Raw genomic sequence first — 26,277 nt, 5'->3', positions numbered from 1 at the left:
GTTAAAGCTATGGTTTTCCCAGTAGTGATGTATGGAAGTGAGAGCTGGACCATAAAGAAGGCTGATCGCCGAAGAATTGATGCTTTTGAATTATGGTGCTGGAGGAGACTCTTGAGAGTCCCATGGACTGCAAGAAGATCAAACCTCTCCATTCTGAAGGAAATCAGCCCTGAGTGCTCACTGGAAGGACAGATTGTGAAGCTGAGGCTCCAGTACTTTGGCCACCTCATGAGAAGAGAAGACTCCCTGGAGAAGACCCTGATGTTGGGAAAGATGGAGGGCACAAGGAGAAGGGGACGACAGAGGACGAGATGGTTGGACAGTGTTTTCGAGGTTACCAGCATGAGTCTGACCAAGCTGCGGGGGGCAGTGGAGGACAGGAGTGCCTGGCGTTCTCTGGTCCATGGGGTCACGAAGAGTCGGATACGACTAAACGACTAAACAACAACAAAACTGTTTCCTGGTACAGATCTTTTTCTGAATTGCAATGTGATATTTAACCATATTCTTCCTTGGTTTCTTCCACTGCTGGTGGATGGCAATACATTGACTTGTGTACAATTGTATATTCCAGTCTAGTTAACTGCAAGACACTGGCATGTAATATAAAGTACATCTTCAAAAAGGAAAGGAAAGCAGTTGCTGCCATTCTATGGAAGGTAAACGAAAAGCGAGGGGTGGTTACTGGCCCTGAGGAGGAGCTCAGCATCGTTGCTTTGAAAAGAATTCTCTTGGTATAGATATAATAAATATAGGTATTATAATATAAAAGAATGGAACTTATTTATTGGTTGAAAAATAAAACATTTGCAAACACGTGGTGTTGCTCCTTTTGTATACTGTGACATAATATGATTTAATGTGAAAGCTTTTATATGAAGCTGAGATTTTCAGGTAAAGTGAAGTGTGAGCTTGCCCCACCTCTTTAGAAAGGGGAGATGAGTCCTGAACGATGTCAAGATCTCTGCTGCCCTAAAAAACAAAATTTCTAATTCTTCCCCACCCCAGATGGGACTCGAACCCACAATCCCTGGCTTAGGAGGCCAGTGCCTTATCCATTAGGCCACTGGGGCTATATGCTGCGGGATACTTCATTATTTCCTTCATCTCGCAGAGCAACTGTCTAATAAATTCTACCTTTGTTTGCTTATGTGATGAGCAGAATTAGTTTTCAGAGTTGTAGTCCTTCGCAGGCGCTCTGCATTCATTTCAACCTACGAGTGAGGAAGGCTATTTGCGCAAACAGACCTGCGGGAAAAGCTGTTGTAAAAATATGGCATGCTGGCAGTCACTGATCCACTGTACCTGAAAGTTGTTTTAGTTTAGTGCTCTGTAAATATAAAACTCGCCCCCTCCGCGACTGTGCATCATTTTCTGTTTTTTCTCCATAAAACTGATTAGACGATAGGATTAAGAACACGCGTGAAGGGCAGCTCGCTTTCGGGGTGGAATTGGGGAGCAACTTTCGTACATCGAATTAATTAAATTCCAGTTAGATGTTTCGTTTGATATTTATTGGTCCTGTATCTCGGGATTGTTATTGAACCGCTAAAACGTATCGACCACGAAGGGACTCGAACCCTCAATCTTCTGATCCGAAGTCAGACGCCTTATCCATTAGGCCACGCGGTCACTTGCAGACACAGAGCGGTATTGGTAAACAGAAGGTATAAAGCAGGAGGTAGCAGACGATGGCTTTTTAAAAGAAGTTAAACTTCACATGTTTCTGAGACGACGGCGGGTTGCTTTCAATTTCCGTGCCATCTCCCGCTGTTTATTGCTGCCCTCCATTTTCCCTTCCGCATTGCTTGGTGGTGAAACTCTCCTAGCTCGCGAGAGTTTCTTGCTGCAGCTTTTAATGGTTCAACCAGGAAACCCTTAATTTTTTTAGGTCATCTCTTTCTTCTCCTCCTTCTGCAGGCAGTTAGCTGCTTAACATCTGAGCCAGGGTGTAAAAACGTGAATAAAGGGAGTACTTCTTGTGCACACCAATGGAAAGTTGCCCCCATCACGTTTAGGCAAAAAAAAGAACCCCGGGAGAAGAGAAGCAAAGGAAGATCTGAAAAGTTTCTCATTAGAAATCGACCGCCCCGTTAGTGAAATTATCCATTTACAGGAATTTTCAGTCTGTGATTATGCGTAGGGTCCCCAAGCTGAATGCTGCAGCGTTGATTCTCCCCCCACTCTTTAAAGCGCAGTGCCTCTGAGCATGTGCAGAATGCACATTTCGCCCCACGTGGCCTTGAGCATTGGATCTATAGATTTCAGCCCTGCTGCTACTAACTTCTTTTATCATTGTCAGAAGTTCAGGATTCTGAAAAGCCGCGGTGTTCACTTAATTTTTAAAGGGCGAGGCGATCGATTATCGGACAGCATTTGTTGTTCCTTCGCTCGTTTATAAGCGCGTTGTCCCAAGCCGTGCGGGCGGGTGGGAGAAACCAGCGCCCGGGCTCTATGCAGGGGTACACAGGCGCTGTGAAATTAATTCGGCTATTACAGAGTTAAGTAAGAACGTAGACGCTTTTTTTCCAGCGAGCCCCAGTGGCCTAATGGATAAGGCACTGGCCTCCTAAGCCAGGGATTGTGGGTTCGAGTCCCATCTGGGGTGAATTTCTTTTTTCCTCTCCTTTCCCCCCAATTCACTTTGGTGGTTCTAATTAAACTATCTTGTTCCTCTCTTACATTTAATTCATCTCATTTTAAAATTATTAATTGTTTTCAGCATTACCTGGCTCCAGCCTGGTGGAATGCTCTGTCTCATGAGACCAGGGCCCTGCGGGATCTGATTTCTTTCCGCAGGGCCTGTAAGACAAAGTTGTTCCGCCTGGCCTTTGGCTTGGAGTCAATTTGATTCCCTCCCCCTCTTTCTTTTTTCCTTTCTCCTCCTGTGATGAGGCTGCATTTTAATGTTTCAATGTTTCAATGTTGTATTTTAATCTTGTTTTTGTATTCATGTTGTATTTTAATCTTGTTTTTGTATTCATTCAACTTGTTTTTATTATTGCTTGCTAGCCGCCCTGAGCCCGGCCTTGGCTGGGGAGGGCGGGGTATAAATAAAATTTTTTATTATTATTATTATTAATGCCACAGGAATAAACAGATCAGCCATTACTGTGGTTTAACCAGGGTTGGCCCACCTGCAAGGCAAGGTGGGGAGACTGCATCAGGCAGCAGAATCCACTGGGCTAGCAGATCCCAATGTTGATCTTTCTTCCCCCTTGTTCCTGATTAGATCTTCCCTCGCCCCTTCTTCCATGGCAGGGAGAGGTACACCATTTTGGGGTCTACCTCAGGTGTCAAAATGTCTTGGGCCAGCCCTGGGTTTAACCCTGTTTAGTCTATCACTGCTACATGTCTGTGTTAGAAACATAACCAAAGACAACCGGAAGAAGGCCTTGGGCCTGCCTAAAATTATATGCAGAGGGCAGATCAGGGAGTGCCTGGAAGCAGTGTCGTTCCCAACAGATTATGTGGACATCTGAAACAGGTAAAATTCAGTCAGGTGCTTAGATGTTTTGGAAGCTTTGATCCCATAGATGCTGGCTAAGAAGTTCAAGGTGCTGCAAAATTTCTAAAGCAGTTCATCCTTGTGAACCATAATTTCTACGTGAGGCAATATACGTACTACAGAGTAGACCCAAGCAACTCAATGGACTTAGGCTGTTCACAACTAATTTGTTTGATTTCAGTGGGTCTTCTGTGTGACTCAGTTGGATGCCAACCTATAGGTCTCTAACAGAGCAATCCTATGCATGTTTACTCAGAAGTAAATCCTGCTGAATTCAATAGGGATTAGCCCCAGGTAAACTGGGGCCAGGATTGTAGCCTTAGGTTACACTATGATGCCACTTTAAACAATCATGGCTTCCCCCAAGGAATCCTGGGGACTGTAGTTCAGAGGTCAGCAACCTTTTTCAGCCGGGGGCTGGTCCACCATCCCTCAGACCATGTGGTGGGCTAGACTATATTTTGAAAAAAAAATATGAACGAATTCTTATACCTCACAAATAACCCAGATATGCGTTTTAAATAAAAGGACACATTCTACTCATGTAAAAACACGCTGATTCCCAGACCACATGCCAGACTGAGAAGGCGATTGGGCCGCATCCGGCCCCCGGGCCTTAGGTTGGCCACCCCTGCTGTAGTTTGTTAAGGGTGCTGAGTGTTGTGCTGAGTGTTGTGCGGACGCCGTTCCCCTCTCAGAACATCTACAATTCTCGGAATGCTTTAACAATCAGTCCTTCTTCCCAGGGGAACTCTGGGAATTGTAGCTGTTTTAAGGGGAACTGGGGTGTCCTTACAATGCTTAGCAACGAATAACAAGCTTAGTTGGTCTCTAAGGTGCTACTGGAAGAATTTTTTTTTATTTTGTCCCATCCTTAACTACAGTTCCCAGAATTATTGGGGGAAAGGCATGACTGTTTGCTGTGGTATGATATTGCTCTAAATGTACAGTATACTGCAGCTGGAGTCTTAGGTATTATATACAGTACATCTCCCAATTAATATATTGATTGTGTATTCCAGAAGAATTTCTATCATATCAGAATTTTAAAAGCCTATTTTTAACCAGCCAGTGATGTGAAGTTTGCCCAGTGTTCAAAATAATGTTCCTCTACCTCTCATGTTCTAAATAAGTAGCCTGCTTCTTCCTCGTGACAACTGTTAATTTAAAAAATAGAATTACTGTAAAAATGCTGCCTTGTGATTTTATAGCAACAAAGTGACAAGCAACCTTTTCCTTAAATCCATAGTGCCCTCTTGTGGCAATCAGAAGTAACTAAAAATTGGCTTTAGAAAAGAGGAACACGTGGCCTTTTCAAAGTACCGTACTGTCGAGATTCTTCCAGAAAATGCACGAAGAAGGAACTGTATTCTCTATTATTTATAACAATGGTTTTCAAGAAGTATGGAACAGATGTCTTTCACGGAAATAAATTTTGCCTCAGAAAAAAGCAGTTGCAGAAAGTAATTCAAGAGAAAACATCAAGGAAATGCCTAACTTGATTATAGAATAAACCACCTGTAAAAATGCTATCATTTAAGTTGGCAAGCTGCAGTTTGGTGGCTAAGAAACAACTCTGGTCCCCAAGATACCAGATCAGAGGTACAAGCAAGAAGAGACAAGGTTCTTTCCACTCCTGATTTTATGTCATTCCATGTTTTCTCTACCCTTTATTTCCACTTCTTCCATAACTCCTATCATCCCTGACCATTGGCACTGTTGGTTGGAAGTGATGGGAGTTCAGTAACATCAGGAAGGCTGCAGATTCCCCATCCCTGTTCTAGAAACAGTAGAACAGTAGAACCCAATTGTTGCTCGGTAACTTCCCTGCATTCTCTTCTCTCGCATACGTAGCAGGAAGCATACAAAGCTACAGCATGAACAGGGAAACAACAGGGTCTTCAGAGAGGCACAGCTAGTTCATAACTTGTGTGAGGCCCCATTGCTGCCTCAAGTCTTCCAACAATGTACATCCAATTTAATGTCAAAATGGCTGCATTGTAATTCATACAGCTGCCTGGGAAACAAGGTAGCTCCCAATGTTTGGGCTATCTAGCCCCAGCGGTAGCAACATCTAAGGCAAGAGAACTGGATATACTCCATAATCATTGGCCACAAAGGGTTCATAAAAGCACTACTGCCCCCCTCCCCTTTTTAAAGTATCACTAATTTTCAGCTGCTTTGTATGCCTGTTGTCAGGTAGAAAGATGGGATATAAATATTTCAAATATTTATGTGCACATAAATATGAACAGGTTTAGGATGGGTGAGAACAGATTGCATGAGAAAGCAGGGATAGCAAACAAACATGGTACAGTACAGCTGCCCAGAAAATGAGTCTAAAAATGTACAAGACTCATGCTTAGAAGAGCTGTTCATTTAAAAGCTAAGCGCTACAGCAGAGCTTTCCGAACTTGACATGTTGGTGACACACTTTTTAGACATGCATCATTTTGTGACAACAGTATTTCAGTTTTACTAGTGAATCAGGAGGTTAAACTAGCCCCTTTCCAGCATTGCATGACGCATCTACACACTGCAGCCGACACACTAACGTGTCACAGTTTGGAAATACACAGTTTGGAAAGTTCTGTGCTACAGTCAAGAAGAGTTGGATTAATTACTTTGGTAAATGTATGTTATGGCAGTTGACATAGGGCTTCAGCTTCAAGCTCCATTAGTTTTAGCGAAAACGTCCACCCCCATTTCATAAACTGCAAGGAACAGATTTTATGGTGCAAGTTTTTTTTTATTCTTTTCCAAATATTAGAAAGAGTCCAATGGATGTGTTCCAGAATGCTCTTTTTCTCTGGTGTGTTCAGTCAAAGTCCACATGCCGGCTTTGTTTTACAGAAGAGCGAATCTTTTTTTGTCGGAGGCGTTCACGGTTCATTTTCTCCACCCTAAAATCAAAGAGAGAGGTTGAGGATGATATACTTAAGTGTGTCTGTGAAATGACTCCGGTTTGTTATCATAAATGATTTGTATCAGGTTCTTGTCACGCAGAATCAATATTTCAAAGAAAAGCAAAATCCTAAGTAGTCAAGGGATATTTCTTCTAAAAAGCCTGAAGTAGTTGATATCCCTGCGGCGGGGTGCGCTCCCGCTGCTCGGTCCCAGCGCCTGCCAACCTAGCAGTTCGAAAGCACCTCCGGGTGCAAGTAGATAAATAGGGACCGCTTACCAGCGGGAAGGTAAACGGCGTTTCCGTGTGCAGCTCTGGCTCGCCAGAGCAGCAATGTCACGCTGGCCACGTGACCCGGAAGTGTCTCCGGACAGTGCTGGCCCCCGGCCTCTTAAGTGAGATGGGCGCACAACCCCAGAGTCTGTCAAGACTGGCCCGTACGGGCAGGGGTACCTTTACCTTTACCTTTTAGTTGATATTTTCCCAGAGAAGAGGTACCCGCTATGTTTTATCGAAGTGCAACATTTTGAAAGTGATGCCCTTTCTATATAAGTGAAATACAGCAATGCTACCTCGGATGTATATATTACGATTCCAGAGGTCCACTTACACTCTAATACACACAAGAGATGACCCATGGTGCTCTGCCCTAAGTCAAGAAACAAAAACTATCTCAGCTTGTCCAGCTAGAACTAAGAGAAAATGAAGGCTATCTTCTTTATTATGATATGTTAAAACCAGGGGTCAGCTGAGGGCCTCCTGGATCCTTGCCTAAGCTACCTAATATGATTTTGTGACACACCCTTGACAGTTGGAAGCAAGTAGCTGCTCTGCTTGGCTAATGGTAGCTACAGATGATTTCACCTTGCTCTAAGTGAGCACTGTAGAGTGCCATTTTTAATGCAACTGCTGTCAGCTACAGATACATGCTGATTGAAGTGTTATCTGACTAGTGGACTCATACCTGCTTCTGATCATTTCCACTGTCTCTTTCGATTCAGTTCGAGGCATCTCAGTGGCTTCTATAATCATCTCTCTGATTTTTTGCAAGCAAGCTGCCAAATTCCTCATCTGGTAGCGACTTACTTCAGAGGTGACTATCAGTTCTCCAGATTTACTGATCCTATTCTTGTGCTGGGAAAGAAAACATTTTTTACTATGGAGCGTTCCATTTTCATTAGTTTACCAGCCTAAAAATAAGGTTTTGTTGTTGTTTTTTTAAGAAGAGGGAAGCAGACATGATTGCCATAGGAGGCAACTTCTGACCGTCTCTTCTGAAAGTTACCCTTACAGCCCAATCCTATGCATGTTCACTTTGAAGTTAAATCTCACCGGGTTCACTGGGGCTTATTCCCAGGAATACATGGGTCTGCAGCCTCAATGAAAGTTTTAGATTTACTGTGTAATGGTGCTGGGGAAATTATCTTTGTCTCAGTAAACTGCTTAGAGGAAGCTGTGGATTAGAATCCTGCTTATTCCCACCTTGGATATGGGCTGCCCAGTAAAAAGTGGATACCTCATTTACTGGGCAGGGGAACCCGAGAGCAGGCACTCCAGTACTACTGTAACTGTGGGAGCTTTTGCAGAATATAAACAAGTTTCCAGCAGAATGTCAAGAACAGCAAACTTTCAAGCACTAGGATCTGGCTGATGCCACTAGGTGAGGTGTTCTGTTGCGTGGACCTCAATATCTCCACTGCTCCAAGGCTCCTCTACTACATTACCCAGCACCAGAGTGCTGATGAAAAAAAGGATCTGATTTCCATAATAGGGTAACACATCTTCAACAAATAAAGAGTTGTGACAATTAACCAAACCCTCCAGGCACTGTTCTTGGGTATAGAGCAATCACACTGCAGAGTGAAAAATGAGGTAAGGATAATAGATCACTTTCAGTGTTAAAATGCTTTAGAAAAAAAAAATTCCAGCCATTAACTTAGCTTATGCTTAGCAATTACTTTCATCAAAGCAGAAGTTAGATTTGCACAGGTCACCAGACACTAGCTAAAGGTGGCAAGCAGTCCTAGGCTTGCGTTATGCCTAGACCAAACGGCTGCTGTATCCAATGTGTGCTCAGCCCAGGAATGGAAAAGAAGCCCATACAAATAGAATGCACAAATCCAAAAGTCCCTCGGCTAACGAATTTTCAGCATTGCATTGTGCCTTGAATGTGATGCTAACCACAGTTAGCATAGGTTTATATGTAATCAATATTGAGTTATATTGCCTAAATGGCTTCTTGGAACACCCTAATTTCCTTGTGTGCTGCTTCAATAAACTAATACACCAAGATCAAACTATCCTGCTGGGCTAAATAGCTTTGGAAGTACCTAGGAAAAGAAAGATAAACGCTAAGAATTACCATTGTGGCCATTTTCTGTCGCACATCTTCCGAGATCCAATCTGCTGTTGCCAAATGGAACCGGACTTCTGCCTTCGTATTTACTGCAAGTGAAACAAAGAAATACATGACTATTCCTAGGGGCACATGGAGAACTACACATCCTATCCAAAGGCTGCAGGTTCAGATTTCAATTCAAGGATGTCACACATACCCCACCAGCTGATCTTGCTGCCATGCAAAATGTCACCCCCACCATCTAACTTTGAAGGGTCCTGCATTTTCAGAAGAATTCTTGGCATTCCAAGAGACACGGCAAAAAAGCAGACTCAATCTCAAAAAAGCCAAAAAGTAATACTTTTTATTAATGCCTAATGCATTTTGGCCGGCAAAGTCCTCCCTCAGGAGCATTTCCCCCCTTTTAAACAATGTTTCCTTGTAAACAACTCAAAAGAACCATTTTAAAGGCATAGGAGTTTTATCTATCAAACACATGTCCCAAAATCTCCTCAAAAGGGTTGGAGGATCCTCTGGAGCAGATGGGGAAGAACACAGGGACTTGCAGAGGACAGGAGAGGGCGTTCCTATTACAGCACTGAATATTAACTCTGATCTTTAAAAAAAAATGAAGAAAAGAGAAACTAGGTAATGTTAATGTCAGGGAGCTGCCATCGGGACAGGGGAGGGAGGCATGGGAATACAGGGAGCCGTCCACGCTTCTGAGAAGCAGCTCCTCATCCAACGAGGGGGAAAGCCACACCTCCAGTGGAGCAGAGGCGGAATGGGAAAGCCGAGAAGAGAGGGAAGGGCTCAAAGATGCTACTGAGAGCCCAAGCGCCTCACCTAGCCCGGCCAGCCAGGAAACAGGCACACCGTTTCCATTGCCCAGTTTACGTAGAGGTGTGAAACACAAGGAGGGAAGGCGGAGATTTGGGGTGTCTTAAGTTCTTATGCTGGAGGGGAAACCGGAAGGGGCCACTCCTGGAATCTGCAAGTGATTGAGACGGACATGAACTTTCTGGTCCTGCACTGTAAATAGTTTTCACAAATAAAAACCTGCCAAAGACAGGTCGGTTACTCCTGCATGGTTACTCGTGAGCAACCACCATACCACCTGACAGTTAAAAAGAAGCACTGATCTTTCAGTACTTGTCAAATTCATAAGGCTAATGAGTCCTCAGATTTAGATGTACAAACGTTAACTTTACACATCTAATAGCACCACTGGTTAACAGAAAAATCCACAGCTTGATTCTACTCATGTTTCCTCAAAAGGGAGCTCACTCCCAAGTATACATGCCCAGGACAAGTATCTATTTAAATCTGCTCCGATGTTTTTCATACCTTTATTAACATTCTGGCCTCCTGGGCCACTACTTCGGCAGTACGATATGGACAAACGATCTGGAAAAGATTGCAAATAGAAATATTGAAAAGATACAGTCATGGTTTTGTTTATGTATACAGAAGAAGAATAAAGGGTGAAATTGCATAGGAAAGGATATACTGATCTGGAAGGTCACACTTGGAATAGAGGTGAAGTATGAAGGTAACTCCAATAAACACTCCTGTAACGCTCCTGTAGGAACATTCTGATTGTCCTTAAGTAGTTATTCTCCATCTGGTGAAATAAGCAGGTAATGAATTGTTGTGGCAGCCTCAGCGAAAGCATTTTCCACCAACGGGATTTACTTCCCAATAAGACTACATGGGACTATGGGCATTGTTTTTAGGATATATGTTTCTGAATGTTTTCGATATATAATAAAAACAATACTTGAAGTATATATTTTTTAAGGTAGCATACAAGCCACATAGAATTAATTACTGCTTTATCAAATGTAAAATTAAGATAGCATCCTGAGTTACGTATGACATTAAGCTGAACTAGAGCTTAGAATGAACAAGCAAGTGTACTGGTGCATGTGAAAATGCTGCAGCCACATTACTCCTGAGGTTTGGCTTAGCATGGGGCTAGATCCTGAGCCCCAGGGGCCAAATGTGTCTCTTTATGTGGTCCTTGGGACTCTCCCCAAGCTACATCCCCTCTGCAGACCATGTTTCACACTCTCCTTGAGTGCCTTGCTATAATATGTCCTGGAACTCTGATAATGCCTCTTGCCTGCCTGGATGGAAAACAGAGGGTGATGTGTGACTGTGTGTAGAAAGAAATTTACTGTACAAAGAAGGCACATGGCTTGCTCTGTTCACTTTTGCCTCTGGCCTCACCCATCACTGACATGTGGCCTCCACTAGCAACACAAGCACTATAAGGCATTGTTTTGTTAATGATTGGCCCACCTGTTCTTTGCAGTTCTGTTTTTTTTTTAAATATATTTATTAAAGTTTTACATAAAGAAAACAGCACATAATAGTAACAAAGATAAGGAAAAACAAACACAATCAAAGGTACACAAAAAACAAAGTAAAAAAGATACATAAAAAATAAAATTACAAAGAAAAAAGTAAAAACTCCGTCTTTTAGATCCAAACTTAATTAACCTTCTTTCCTGACTTCCTCACGCCTCCCTTTTTTGTGTTCCTCTTTAGCTACTCTAGTACAGCAAATCCTTACCCTCTTTCAAACTCATTTCTAATTGTTAAAATCGTTCTATTATGTCTCTGATCTTTCCTTTTTATATTTTAATTACCTTTAGCATATTGTTCACTTTTGACATAATATAACTTTAGTCTTTCACCCTTTTTCTATAACATTTTTGCATATTTTTTCAAACTGTATCACCATTGCCATAGTATTATCATATCCAACATCACTTTAGCATTCATAAATTTTGCAGTGTTTCTGCAGATAGTCCTTAAACTTCTTCCAGTCCTCTTCCACCACTTCTTCTCCCAGGTCTCGGATTCTGCCAGTCATTTCTGCCATCTCCATATAGTCTATTACTTTCATCTGCCATTCTTCCAGGGTGGGCAAATCTTGTGTCTTCTGTTCTTTGCAGTTCTGTGCCAGTACCCAATCCTCCACTAAATAAAAGTTTAACTGATTTACAGCACAAGCCTATAGGCCTGTTTAAATCAGAAATATAGCCATAGTACTTACTTCCAAGCAAGCCTCCATAGGATTACACTGTTACAGGCAAATAAAATGAATGCCTGGGGAAATCATTTGAGAGAAAGAGACGTCACTTCTCTAAGGTTCTGGACTCACCTACAGGTATGTCGGGAACAGTCTGGTTTGCCAAATCCTGTTAACACAGAGATACATATTGTTAAGCAACTGCAACTAATACTACTGTAAAAATTTCCATAGTACAATTAGTGTATAAGCAGAAAATGAAAAAATATGCAACTACAGCAATAGATTTTTTTTTAAAAGGCCATGGGCAGGGTCTATCAATTTTTAGCTTTTCTTTGTACAATATAGATTTTTAGGCACACAAATTATTTTGTTTCCTCAGCTTTAACGTCTTAGACCAGACTCTTGTGACCATTTTTCAGCTCAGCAAAGTTCACAATCAGAGGACTTCTTGAACTAAGTGTGGTTCATCAGATTCTGAAAACCCTTTATTCAACCAGGAGCAGTAAGTTGTATCCACTATTGTCAAGTCATTCACAATACTAGTTTATCACATCTGAACCTTCAAGAAAAAAGGGGAGGGGCAACTCATGAGGACTTCAACATGCAGAATCATTGTACAACTGAGTCTGAAAAAGAAATCACCACCCTTGAATTCAGTCTCAACATCTCATTGCCATTCTCCAGATAAAACATACTGGATAGCTACCTATCGCTGGTTCCCTCACTGTGAGAAGTGAAGCTACAGGGAATGAGGCAGAGGGCCTTCTTGGTAGTAGCACCTGCCCTGTGGAACACCCTCCCATCATATGTCAAGGAAATAAACAACTATCTGACTTTTAGAAAACATCTGAAGGCAGTTTAGGGAAGTTTTTAATATTTGATGTTTTATTGCTTTATTATGATTATTCTGTTGGGAGGCGCCCAGAGTGGCTGGGGAAACCCAGCCAGATGGGAGGGGTATAAATAAATAACTTATTATTGTTATTATTAGGCAAATGGTAGGAGTGAATTTCCTACATTGGCAGGAAGTTGAATTAGATAACCTTTAAGATTAAGTAAAGGCAGAGTTAGAAGCAAAAGGGTAGTACAATATAACAGCTTGCAGAACCATCACCTTACTCAAACTAAGCAGGACTGGGTTCTGGTCAGTGGCTGGATAGGAGGCTGCTTGGGAACAGAACATACACTGCTTTGGGTGTCATAAGGGAGGGAAACTGAGATATAGAGAATATATAAACAAATTGTTCACATATCCCCATAGCTGTCAACGTTTTCCCTTTTTTAAGGGAAATTCCCTTATTCCGAATAGGATTCCTCACAAGAAAAGGGAAAAGTTGACAGCTATGGCTATCCCCTCAGAGAAAATATGCTATTTTATTTATTACATCTGTCTATATCATGACCCCCCTCTAAACAAGAGGCAGCTCTATTTTATCCTCCCAACATCTCCGTGCGGTAGGCCGGGGTAAGAGACAACGACCAGCCCAAGGCCACCCAGTGAAGTTAATAAGCGCAGCTGGGATTCGAACCTGCGTTTCCCCAGTTCCTATTCTTAGGCCTATCCATTTACAGTACATAAAGGTAAAAGGTAAAGGTACCCCTGCCCTTACGGGCCAGTCTTGCCAGACTCTGGGGTTGGTGCGCCCATCTCACTCAAGAGGCCAGGGGCCAGCGCTGTCCGGAGACACTTCCGGGTCACGTGGCCAGCGTGACATCGCTGCTCTGGCCAGAGCCAGAGCCGCACACGGAAACGCCGTTTACCTTCCCGCTGGTAAGCGGTCCCTATTTATCTACTTGCACCTGAAGGTGCTTTCGAACTGCTAGGTTGGCAGGCGCTGGGACCGAACGACGGGAGCGCACCCCGCCGCAGGGATTCGAACCGCCGACCTTTCGATCGGCAAGCCCTAGGCACTGAGGCTTTTACCCACAGCGCCACCTGCGTCCCCCTCTTTACAGTACATGGGGCAACGCAATTCCGCCCGCAGACCGGCGGTGAGGGAGAGGCGTAGAACTATACAACCGGAAATCCACGGAAGGCGCTACTCTGCTTTTTATATAGATCTAGGTGCTCCGACCAGCAATCGCCTCCAATCCGGATTCCTAACCTTTTTTGCGTCGGCTTCTTTTTGCTGCGAGGGGTAGAGTTTGTCCAAGCTGTATTCGCTCCGGAATTCAGAACCGGAGTCTGGGCGAGCGGAGGCGATGGCTCGGCGCGGGAAGTCCCGAGCCGCTTCTGCGGAGAGCAGCTTCAGCGCCGGCCATCGCCAGAGGCAGCGCAGCGCGCGCGCCGCCATCTTGTGCTGGGCTGAGTGCTGCTCTAAAAAAGTCCGGCTACAAAAGGCACTCGGTCACTTGCCGTTCCGGAGAAACACGGTTCTCCTCCTCACCTTTCCCCTCCGCCTCTTGCATAAGCGCGCATATGCGATTCCGAAATCTGGGGAGGAGGAGATACGCTGTGCCTGAGCTGCTGCTGATATAGGCTGTCCACTTCTGAACACTTTTATCTTCCACAGTCTGAGCTTCTTAGATTTAAATTGCATTTCAGTTTCTAAAACGAATCTGTTTTAGTTTTAATTGTTTTATACAGTGCTTTTTCCCTTAAAAAATGTTTAGAGGTTCTCTCATTTTGACTCAAGAAAATCACCATTTTATATTTCAAATTGGCGACAAAAATGGACAAAAGTACAAAGATTCACAAAATGTTTAGGGGTATGCAGGGTATCCCTGCATCCCCCCTGAAAAAAAGCACTGGTTTTATATGAATGTTACATTTTAATCTATTTTATATTTGCTTTGTTAGCAGCCTGGAGAAACTCCTATTATTAGGTATAAATGGAGCAAATAGCACTTTTTATTTAAAAAATAACTAAGTAAATCGCTGGATTCTGCTCAGAATTGTAGCATTGTCCTCATAATTAAAAGTACTGGGCCAAAATGTGCTTCTGTTTTCGTTTTGAGTGCATCAGCTATTTGCAGGGAATCCCTATAATGTTTCCAAGCATTCATGTGAAATTTCAAAGTTGAAGGCATGCAAGCCATTGCACCCAAGTATTTGCTTGAAAGTCAAGTCCCACTGTGTTCAATGGAGTTTGATTCTGAAATCCAGAAGAATATCACCCTCTTCTTGGCGTCATTGGTGACCCCTTTGGCTTCTAGGAGGAAGGTGAAATGGTAGGCGTATGCTTCCCAGTCTCCTGATGCTGGTTTGATCGGCGAGAAGCTGCTGTCGGTTGCCATTGGGTCCCGGAGCTGAAGCCTGGATACACGGTGCAAGGCAGCGGTGCGGCAGGTGGCAGTGCTATGTGTGGCAGTCAGCTCAGCGGGATCCCACCTTCGTTGCCAGTGAAATATACTCAGAGTTGAGAGTGGATTTCAAGCTCTTTATTCAGCTCATAGTGATGAGGAGGAATGGAAGTTCCCCCACAATATCTGCTTTATATACATTATTTACACAATGGGCTGCACGTGATTGGCTAATTCCGGGATTCTCCTGTAGGCCAATCAGGCTGTGGATTCACTTCCACCTGGAGCTGGATTGGGTGGCTCCTGTGGACCAATCATACTGCTGCATTGTTCTAGGACCAATCAGACTGCTGCATTTTGGATCCTATTGTTCTAGGCCCTATCAGACTGCTGCATTTTGGATCCTATTCAACTCAGTACATAACAGATTCCAATTAAAGAATAGCAGATCTCCCTATTTAGGAGCAAGCTTAATTGAACTCGGAGGGATTGACTTCTGAGTAAACATAAGATTGGGCTGTAAAATACATTAACTGATGGAAACTACATGCATGGTTTCAGTTGCCTGAGGGGTCAAGTTTTCAGTCTTGGATAACCCAAGGAACAAGTCTCATTATACACCGGAAGTAATGCTGCTGGTTCACAACAGAGCAAATGTTCATGTTCAGCTATAGGTCAGAGGAAATGCTTCGTCAAAGGAAAATTTGGAGGGGGACAAAATAATCAAATTTCATTTTTTGAAATTTGGTGCTTTTGCCTTGTGGCAAATGGTTTGGCTCCAGGAGGTCAGTGGACAGGATCTCATATAATGGAGCCAAGTTACTAGATGTAAATTCATTAGTTCTCTTCGTAGAATTGTAGAGTTGGAAGGGACCACAAGGGTTGTCTAGTCCAACCCCCTGCTCTTATTCACAGCATTTGCCAGAACCAACAGACATAGTGAAGTACGGTATCTTGTATTTGACAGTATTTAATCTCTGTTGCTCAGGTGGCGCTGTGGGTAAAAGCCTCAGCGCCTAGGGCTTGCCGATCAAAAGGTCAGCAGTTCGAATCCCCGCGGCGGGGTGCGCTCCCGCTGCTCGGTCCCAGCGCCTGCCAACCTAGCAGTTCGAAAGCACCCCCGGGTGCAAGTAGATAAATAGGGACCGCTTACTGGCGGGAAGGTAAACGGCGTTTCCGTGTGCGGCTCTGGCTCGCCAGAGCAGCGATGTCACGCTGGCCACGTGACCCGGAAGTGTCTCCGGACAGCGCTGGCCCTCGGCCTCTTGAGTGAGATGGGCGCACAACCCCAGAGTCTGTCAAGACTGGCCCATACGGGCAGGGGTACCTTTACCTTTACCTTTAATCTCTGTTGCAGTTTGGAGAAAAGACCGCAAGTTTTTCAAAATTCCCTCGTGGCTTTGAAATGTTGATCTAGCAAATGAGACAGAGGACAGTGGTGAGTTGCTTAGGGACACAACCTGGAGAGCATGGTAATTGGGATGGAAGGAGCAAAAAATGTGGCCCATTGAGGTTTGCTTGTGTTTTTTAGAAGCTAACCATGCCCTATTACTTGCCCCTTTCCCCAATCTGAAGGCCTTTAGGCTGAAAAACTGTGATGATGGCTCTTGATTATCTGCTGAAGGCTGAACCATTTGCATTCATACTAATGTATGATGGTGCTGGTTTAATCCCACTTAGGATTCCTGACAATTTCCCCCTGAACAACTTGGAATTTGGTGGCAGTATGGCATTGCCAGATTATGAAACTGAAATTTCAAAATCTCTAAATTGGCTAATATTTTGGGCCTGAGGAGGACTGCATTCACTCTGGCCACCAGAGCGCTGCGTATTTTATTTTTCCACAACTGCCTTCAAAATTAGTTAAGTCTTTGGGGGACACAGCAGGCCCCTGAACTGGGGGCTAGGCCCCCTGAACTGCTGTAGACCCTAGATATGGTCAGCATACATCAGGGCCAAAAACAGGCTTCTAGCCTTCATGTAGCCTGTTTGGCATAGATTTGGGAATCCATACCACTTGGAGGAAGAAAAAAGACAGGAAGGAACTCCTGGTGATTTATTTGAGGCAGTATACGTTTTGGAATAATCTTTCTGAGGGCAAGCTTTGAATAGAGCTGTTCACAGCAAGTGCATAAACAAGCTCTGAAGTGCATTTGGCCAGAAATAAACCTTTCCCCATGTACCCAGAGTGCCTCTCTTTTCCGTTGGTGTTGCTTCCCCAGTTTGGTAGCCATCTCTTTGGCTTGTGCAAGAGCCACATCTGTGGTGCCTGGCAAGGGGGTCTCCAGAGCTTGCAGGTTATATAACTGATGACACATAGCAGAGGCCATCTGGAAGAAACCAAGCTCTTTAATAACAAGCTAAATATGAAACAAACAAGCAGTTTATTAACTCAGCGATTCCAAATTAAATCTAACCTAGAGCAGGATTGCCCATCACTTTAGTTCAACCGGTGTCAAGTTTTCATCTCATGTTGAGCAGCTGTAAGGAACCTCAGGCCTGGGGACGAAATGCAGCTATCTAGCTCTCTGACTCTCCCAAAGCCACATCCTCTCTCCCAAGCGATGCTGCTCACCTGCTTGCTCCATGCAAGTGCTTCTGGCTGGCTGGAAACTGTCCTGTGATAACACCTCAGCTGCCTAAGTGGTGTTTGTGTGTGTGTGTGTGTGTGTGTGTGTGTGTGTAGAATCCTCCGATTTGTGTGTCTGGAATGTAGCTTATTGTACAAAGTTAAGAGTCCCATCCACTGTGCCTCTGGTCCCGTCTGCTATTTACACCCCAGGCTGTATAAAAGGTTTCCACAACAACGAGGATCCAGCTGATGAACAGCATGCTAGGGAGCTTTAAGATGGATATACGCTATAGAAGTAGGAAGCAGATTCTGTTTTTTAGTGGAAAGACAAGTTCACTAGATTTTTTTTGTACACAATACAGCCAGTATTATTTTTGGTCAAAGAAATTATGCTCTCAGCATTTTGCTGAACTGACTGACAATGCGATGCAGCTGTCCCTTTGTTGAGGCAAGTGTTAATATCTCATTGCGTGCATGAGTAATTACTCTGAAGTGTGTTCAAGAAATCAAAGCTGACATTTGCAAGCATGGAAGAAAATGTTTCAAGCTACTGGAGCGTTCAGAATGTTGACGTGTGTAAAGGGGTGCTTTTTAATAACAGAGTGAGTCCTCGTCCCACAAAAACAGGAACTATCTGTTATGTAATAAATAAAGAGAAGCAGCACATCCATTCTGGTGGTTACCCTCCACTTTTTATCATGCCTAAAGCATTTTCTTGACCTAAATGATGCTGAGAATTCAAAGCAGCAAGCCTATTTCTGGAATGCAAAGAAATAAACACAAGAAATTTCCGTGTTCAGAATACTGGTGTTTCTTTTTTTATTTAAGAAGAGAATAAAGCATTTTTAAATATATTAATTTTAAGTATACTACACTTAAACTGGGATGCTGGTTTGCACATTAACGGTGTTCAAAACCAAGAATGATTGCAATGGCCCCCTCCCACCCCAAATACTGATGCAACAAACAGATGACTTTAGAACAAACATCCGTTCAAAAGTCCCTTAGTAGAAAGATAGTAAAGGAAAGTTAATCAAAACATCAGCAGCCATGATGGCAGCCATACAGAGCAAGGTAAATGCTCTTGAGAAAACCAACTTCCTTTGTTATTTTACCCCCCAGACAACTTGATTTTTCAACTGTAAGGCATGAAGGTTTGTCATTATGGTTACCAGAGTGGCAGCCACAATCATGTCTATGGCTCCTAATACTTCAAAAGCTGGGCCACATCAAGGGTACAAAAGAAGTTTTGGCATTAAGTAGTAGAGGAAGAATCTTTCCAGAAAGAAGAGCCCCTGGGCAGGCTTGCTCAAAAATACTTTCACACATTACAAAAGTGACTTCAATTGGCTGAACACAAGGACCCCCATGGCAAGAATCTAGCAAACACATAACGAGATGACAATCTGATGGCAGAGGAGTAGAAATCTCACTCTGTTTGACTTAACCATTGACTTTCCACACATCTGCCTTCTTACCCTGTATTTACTTAGTTCACAAAATCGGCTTCAGGTCAAAACCAGGTCTACCAACATGAAATGTAAAAGCATGGCAAGAAGCAGAAATGTTGGCAGCCAACTGTAAGGAGCCATGGTCCTCAAGTCACTTGGCTCGGGCCTGTTAATACTGACCACTGCAAAGCGTGCGATTTGAGAATCGCAGTCAAAGAAGAAACAGTGCTGAAAAGTGAGAGGACATGAAGGAATAAGCTGGAAATAATGAAAAGGCAGACTCATTTAACACTAGCATGATTTCAAAGAAACATCACAGACTTTGGGTCTTATTCAGGTACAACTAAACAAGAAACTGGTCCAAAATTTCTTCAAGTATAATACTGCTTGGTAAGTTAATAATCATTGCTACTATTGTCCCCTCACAAGTGAGAACTCTGGCATGTGTACCCTAAACTTAGTGAAATATAATACTGCTTATTTTCATATATGCATGTGACCCTAACCATCACTTATTAGCATGTGACTAAAGAATCCCAATTCTGTATTTCTGTGAAATGGATACTGACTATTCCTGAGACTGAAGAGGCCTTTTGTGTGTAAATGTGTGGTATATGTAGGCGAGGCTGAATGTATAAATGGAGTAGAGAGCGCCTTTGGAAAAGGCAGCTTGGCAACGGAAGCGTTAACTAACAAGTGACTGTGTGGAATAGTGTGATAAACAACATTATTAGTGATGACAACTGAACTTGGGTGTTTTGCTGAATTTACTCCTACTTAACATGAGTCATCACTATTCAGTTTTTGCAAGCCCATGCAAATCATGTCTTAGGAGCCAGCCACAAAAGACAATTAGGAAAAACCACTTGAACGGCAAGGCATGGGAAACGCAACACCCAAATGAAGACGAGGGTGTCTCTCCAAGCCAGTAATAGCACTTCTTGTTTGGCTTCTTGGAAAGCCCAGGTTAAATGAGCGAAGTGATGACAACTAACTTCCTAAAATAAAAATACTGGAGGAGGTGTAAACCTAAGCTCACTCTGTCCTATCTTATATGAGTGGAACAATTAGGTATGCTTGGTGAAGACATAACAGCAATCTTTTTTCAAGTTTTTCCAGTTGCAATGAGCTTGCATTGTAAAAATTGAAAAACCTGACCAATAAGAGGATGGCTTAAACAGGAAGCACATGCTCCCCTTCCGGAAAGAGAGAAGTCCAGTAAAAAGTCTTGCCGATGCATCTGTGGGTTCTTCATGGGAAGAAGAAGGGGGAAAGGAAACTGAAGAAAAAGAGTGCATGTATGGAAGCTGCCTCTGGAAATTGATGTTTTAAATTATTACATTCTGGGTATTCCAGGGCATTATAAGAAATCCAAGCTTGTTGCTGTGTTGCTTGAAGGAAAGCAAATCCAACTGGTCGCGGGAGAAGGTGAGACTGTGGCTAGTTCGTTTAATTTCCTGTTTGTGGTTTCTGGCTGCTGCAGCGATGCGAAGGGTTTCCTTGGAAAATCTTGGGTACCAACTACAACTATGACATAGAGCTTTTTGCAGCACATCCAGGGACCCAGGCAGCTTGGAGCACTGACTTCGAAGAATATGAGGTGGGCTCTTCCCACTCCTGAAACACTCCAAGAGGTTCCCTTTTTGTGCAAGAAGACATCAATGTGAGAAGCTCCTAGGACTTGGGAGGCAGGAGGCCGTACAATGCTCCCTGGTGCCGAAGTGAAGAGCTCGATGCTGAATTTGCTTGTGGCAAATGCAGTGACGCCAAAGCAGCGGGATTCACTTTGTGGTCTTCTTTTTCACCTTGGTGGCGTTGATGTCTGCTTTTGTCTTCTGGATTCGGGAGAAGATCTCTTTGAACAGGGCTTTGTACTCTGGCTGGCTCTGCTCTAGCCGCTTGTCTACAGCCTCCACGTGTTTGCTAAGGCTCTTCTCCATTGTCTTGAGCTCGTCCAGCTCATAACCCTCTCCCCGGAAGTCTCTAAAGGAGCTGTCGCGAGAGATAGGGCGGGAGGTTTGGACACCGGCATGGCGCACGCTGTCTTTGTGCTGCCGGCACTTGCTGAGGAGCTCCTCATACTTTTCCAGCAGGGCATGGTACTGCTCATCCACCTCCCTCAGGATTGACATCCCCCTCTTGCGTACATTATTGGCATGCAGCGTGTAGTTGCCTTCATGGCGGCTCACGGCATCCTTGGTCACAATGGCATTCAGGGCTGTGTCGCTACAGCTTTTCCGTACAGGGTGGTTTGGGGAGGCTGTCATGGACGATTCATGGTTTCTACCTCCATCTTCCTCAGTTAGGTCGATGTAGTCAGCTTCTGGGGCATTGTTCAATGGCTCCAGAAGTGCTTCGGACAGGTTGTCCTCTCTACTGAGGAGATACTTCTTAACTTGCTTCATCTGCTGGAGTTCCAGTAACTCCCCTTCCAGCTCTTTAATGCGCAGCTTGCAGTTCTCCATCTCACACACCCTCTGCTCAAGATCTGAGTACTCCTGGATGACGGACGTGTACTCTCTCTCCACCCTCTCCTTCCGCTGTTTCTCCTGGTTGACTTGGGACCTGAGGGAATTCACCATTGCTTGCAGCCGCTCATTCTCTCGTTCCAAGGGCATCTGACTGAACTCCATTGAAGAGCTATGAATCTGGAATGCATCTTCATATCTGATATTCAAAAAAACAACAGCCATTAGCAAACTAATCATCATAGATTCCTAGGGTGGGTACCATAAGTCTAGCAAAGGTTAACAGAGAAGTTACCTCAGTGCAACAACAGGATCCTATGTCTCACACCCCAAATGGCAACATATATGTGAACCCTTATTGAGATGTGCTATTTTAATATGTGCCAGGAGTAATTCTTCCACGGGGGAACAGGCAAACATATGCTTCCCCTACTTGCTGTCTGGACTCTGCTTATCTTTCCTGAGTTTCATACTGAACCCTAGTCACCAACCCAGTACGGTTCTGCTTAACTGACCTAAAGTTCTTTTGCACTGTTCTTTTCAAAGACTTCATAAGCATACTATACGCTCATGATTGTTCTTATAGTGACACCTCTATGAATGGTGTTCTTAAGAGTAATATAAGCAAAAAAGGGCCCCAGCTGTATATCTGCAGGCAAGACAATGAAGGGAGGGAGGAAAAGGGAAGAAGGGATGAGTGTGAGCAAATGAAAGCTACATGTAATTAAGATTAGTTTCCTAAGGAAGAAGACAGACAATCTATAGGCTTCAAGGGAATAATGGATTTTAAGGCGAATTTTGATGATGAATAAAAAAAACACAAACGTGTTGTGCTCTATGTTGCTTATTATAAGCATTGCAACGTTTACAGGAAAGGGTTAGCTAATTCTTGCACTGAAGGGGGTTGGATGCGGTGTCTGCCGTCTTATGGTTCTATTCTATGCCAGACACAGTTTTGGGATCCTGTTTTGATTTTCCAGGTTACTGCCCAAAGCACTAAACAAACTTATTTGACCAGAGACTCTAGAAAGAAAAAAATAAAAATTCATGGATTACCATGGGTTAAGGCAGCTCACCCCTGAAAGTTTGCCTCCAAGTCTCTAAAGAGCTAGCTAGTTCTGAAGCTAGCTGTCCAGAGTGAGAGGGAGGATGGTTATAAATATGATCCCAGTGGGATAACATCTCCCTGAATCATTTTATAATATGGAAAACACTGGCTTATCTCTGTCAGCATATATAATTCTCTCCCCCCATTAAGATGCCTGAAGCAGATTCATTAGCTGAAACAGATGGAAGTGGGGTGGGGTGGGAGGAGCCATACCATCTCCTCCCCCCACCCCATGACCCATTCCATTCTAGGTTGGAACCGATGGCTGGGAGAGGTACTGAAAATTCTTCTTAGTGGCCCAGAGTGAATGTGACCTACAAAAACCCAAATTCAGGTTTTATTAAGGCAACACACACAGGCCTACAGCACTCTGGGTAAAGTACCACAGGGATATTGTGGGGGAAGCATCCATAAAGGCACTGAACAGATTTTGCCTAGGGTTAGCTTATGGCCTAATAGCATATTCCTTTCATCACAGCAGCAGAAATTCCGCTTGCTGGTTTTTAGCAGATTGTGTTTGCAATAAAGCATGTTGCTGGTTTAGACGGCTCCTGCTGGAACAAGCAAACACACCAAAGCAGGGGTCGGCAAGGTTTACCTTGCCTGGACCGGTTCACTCCAGCGGAGATCCCTCTGTGGGCTGGATCAGGCCCACCCACAATTTCTGGTGCCATGAAAGCAAGTCCCCGCACCATGCCGGTTTAGCGCAGCACACGGGGACTCGCTGAGAAGGTAGCTCAGTTTGGGGGCAGCTCATGGGCCAGTTAAACGACCCCCATGGGCTGCTTGTAGCCCATGGGCCTTAGGTTGCCGATCCCTGCACCAAAGGAACGTCTTCAGAAGGTGAGGGAAGAATTGCAGTTGGAGTGGGTGATAAATGAGCTCTCTGACTATCAGGCTCCTCTTGGGGAGGAGCCTACACTGGGAACTTTTGTTATTCTAGTACAGGGGTAGAATTGCAGGTGGAAGAGCTGCCAGGTATGGGAGAAGCTGAGACGGTGCCCCTGCAACCCACATGGAGACTATGCCAGTGAAATTGCTGGCAGGCCAAAGGGATGAGTAGACTGCAGAACTGGTTTTCTCTGAGCTTAGCGCTGGCAAGGAACATCTGAAAATGAGGTCAGTCTGCTTCTAAAGTGCAGAGCCCCTTGTTTTCAGGCAAATATTTATGAATCTTCATTGACAGGTGTGCCATTTAGGGGGATACCAGTGCACAGTCTCTTGCACACTGTTTTTTAAGTGACATGCGTACCTAGAACGACTTCTGTCTCTGGCAAGCTCACTGGTTCTACACATTGAGGTACTATTGCTTTACAATTAAATTACCTATATACTAGATACGCATAGCAAGGGCACACAGTCCTTCGCTTCAAAAAAGGGGTGAGAAAGAACTGTCCTATTGTGATAACACTGTTAAAGTTATCATTCTGAGAACAAAAATAATCACAGAAGATGTTCTGATAATACGCTGCTTCTTTTTCTTCCTTCCTTCCTTCTCCAAGAATGGGGATTCTGACTTTACTGAATATTCCCCTCTTTTTCTAAAACCTGTTCTCTCTCCACTCTGGAATTCATAATGCTATTCTACATATGAATTTGCTCAAACTGTGTACCAGACAGCAATAGAGGGAGATGGAAATGAGACTGGTATGCATGCCAAAAACTGATATCTGCATTTCACCCCCCCCCCTTTGGTTTTAGGATTTTTTTTAGAGGATCTGAAACCGCTTAACTGGCAAAAAAGGCAAATTTTATTATTATTATTTTAACACACTTTGTAAATGTTTGTTCTCCCGCCACCCACCAGCCCAGTCTATTCTATAAAATTAAACTTTCCTCCATCTGTTTTCTGCCATTAGCAATGCCCATGGGTCCCTGAATGAAAAACATTGCTGCAGCCTTGGAACGTTCCATACTGCCCGAGGCAGCTTTCCCCTGCAAAGGAATGGCTGTCCTAACTCTGTTCTCCCTTGTTTGCCCGCAAAGCACCGCCCCTCCAGCTGCAGATTACCTGGGACTAGAGCATAGCTCCTTGAGGCAAGGGAATGTATGGATGGTTCGGCGCCTCTCTCTCTTCTCCCGGCGGATGCGCAGCTGATCTAGACTCTGCAGCTCTTCCACCTGCTTTTGTAGGTCATCGACTTGGTTCTGTAGCCCCTCAATGGTTTCTGTTAGGCTGTTACATGAAGCCAGAGTTGATGGGAAAGAAAAAGAGAAGAGAACGCTAAGCTTGTTTTTAGACTGAGATACAGACACAGGGCAGTATCCAATTACAGAGTTATACTAGTGCAATGACTTTTAGCTGCGCAATGTTAACTTCTCAGCACTCCCAACATGTCTCCTAAAGGGAGAGGAGAGGGCAGGAAAGTTAAACGCACAACTAAAAGCCATTGCACAAGCATAACTGGTTAGTTGGATGGCATCCTAACTATAATGGTAGGTAAGCAGGAAACTAGCCAAGCTACGTGCTTACCTGCCCCATCACCTCTGGCCGATGATTGGCAGAGCCACACATCTGCAATGAAAGATCATGGAGACACATTCGAAAGCTAGATCTCTCTGTCCTGCAAATCCTTCCCTGGAAGTCTGTTATAGTGAGACTATAGCCACCATGTTTTCTGAGCTAAGCTATTCTGCATTATTCAAAGTAGCGGCCTTCAGCACCGTCACCAAGCCACACCTCTTTGCTCTATAAATGGTTTTGCCTGGCTGGGCTGTATCTCAAACTCTAATGCCTCTCGCTTTTCTGAATAGAGGATAAAGGGGTGTGTCAATATTGTACTAGGCTACTGTGCAAAGGTAAAATTTGCATCTGCTTTACCTTTATAACCCCACCCACCACTGGCATGTGGTCCTCGGGCTGAAAAAGGGTTCTCTACCTCCACTTGGAAGCATTAAACAGACAGAAAAACCACCGTATTCTAAGATATGGAGAACTTAGAGGAGCCCAGTGCAAAGGGCAAATTCTCATATTTGCTTACATGTAGGATCAATCAACTTACCTGTCCACTGGCCATCACTGGGTAGCTGACAAACCCAATTCTTATTAAAAACTCTTCTCCCAATGAAGAGGAAGAAGATCTTGCATTCCATTCATGTCCCAGAGGACATTATGGAAACAGATTCACCATCTCAGTTGTTCCCTGGCATGAACAGGGCCATGAAACTGCAAAATGTCACAAGGGCTGTGTTCTTATAATCCTCACTTTTGAATTAACAATGCCACCTCTGTTTTGAATGTTTCCCCCACCCCCCAATTGCCAGGCAACCTCTACCTTTAGACATGAAAGGACCCACCAGATGAAGCATTACCATTGTATCTTCTGCTGGGATGTCTTACTCTCCAGCACAAGCTTCTGATTGGCCAGTTCCAAGTCACGCGCTGTCACATCCAGCTGCTCGTAAACCTTGGCATGCTGTTCATTCATATGCCGTAACATTTCCAGCTGTTTGGTCAAATACTGGAAAGAAAAAAGGTTTAAAAGCCCATGAAAAAAAAACATTAGGAACATCATACCATGAAGAAACAATTCAGTAGGTCTAAAGCATTTAGTCAAAAGACTGGATGAATCACTTAAAATGTCTTTTGATTGACTAAAAGGCTGCCCCTAATTGGGCAACATGGGCAGGCCCGAATTTAC

General features: G+C 43.9%; 2 protein-coding genes across 5 annotated transcripts in view; both read right to left on the bottom strand.

The window, feature by feature from the left end:
- Nucleotides 1-6,236: 6,236 nt before the first annotated feature.
- MRPL58 (mitochondrial ribosomal protein L58) lies at nucleotides 6,237-14,123 on the bottom strand. Its single transcript, XM_079967495.1, has 6 exons — nucleotides 13,900-14,123; nucleotides 11,924-11,960; nucleotides 10,099-10,158; nucleotides 8,776-8,858; nucleotides 7,378-7,547; nucleotides 6,237-6,411 (listed from the first exon to the last, which is right to left on the bottom strand). The coding sequence occupies exons 1-6, from the start codon at nucleotides 14,086-14,088 to the stop codon at nucleotides 6,327-6,329; spliced, it is 624 nt and encodes a 207-aa protein (XP_079823621.1). The 5' UTR covers nucleotides 14,089-14,123; the 3' UTR covers nucleotides 6,237-6,326.
- Nucleotides 14,124-18,396: 4,273 nt separating this feature from the next.
- CDR2L (cerebellar degeneration related protein 2 like) overlaps nucleotides 18,397-26,277 on the bottom strand; it is a 32,466-nt gene continuing 24,585 nt past the window's right edge. For all 4 annotated transcript variants that reach the window (XM_079967450.1, XM_079967451.1, XM_079967452.1 and 1 more), the window contains 3 exons: nucleotides 25,949-26,097; nucleotides 24,648-24,812; nucleotides 18,397-21,727 (listed from right to left, as the gene is read on the bottom strand). In XM_079967450.1, the coding sequence (XP_079823576.1) occupies nucleotides 20,842-21,727; nucleotides 24,648-24,812; nucleotides 25,949-26,097 (1,200 nt within the window). In that variant the 3' untranslated portion in view covers nucleotides 18,397-20,841. The remainder of the gene's footprint in view (nucleotides 21,728-24,647; nucleotides 24,813-25,948; nucleotides 26,098-26,277) is intronic.

The sequence above is a fragment of the Podarcis cretensis genome (assembly GCF_951804945.1).
Source record: "Podarcis cretensis genome assembly, chromosome: 2".
Lineage (NCBI taxonomy): Eukaryota > Metazoa > Chordata > Lepidosauria > Squamata > Lacertidae > Podarcis > Podarcis cretensis.
This window is presented reverse-complemented; position numbering and strand designations above follow the sequence as displayed.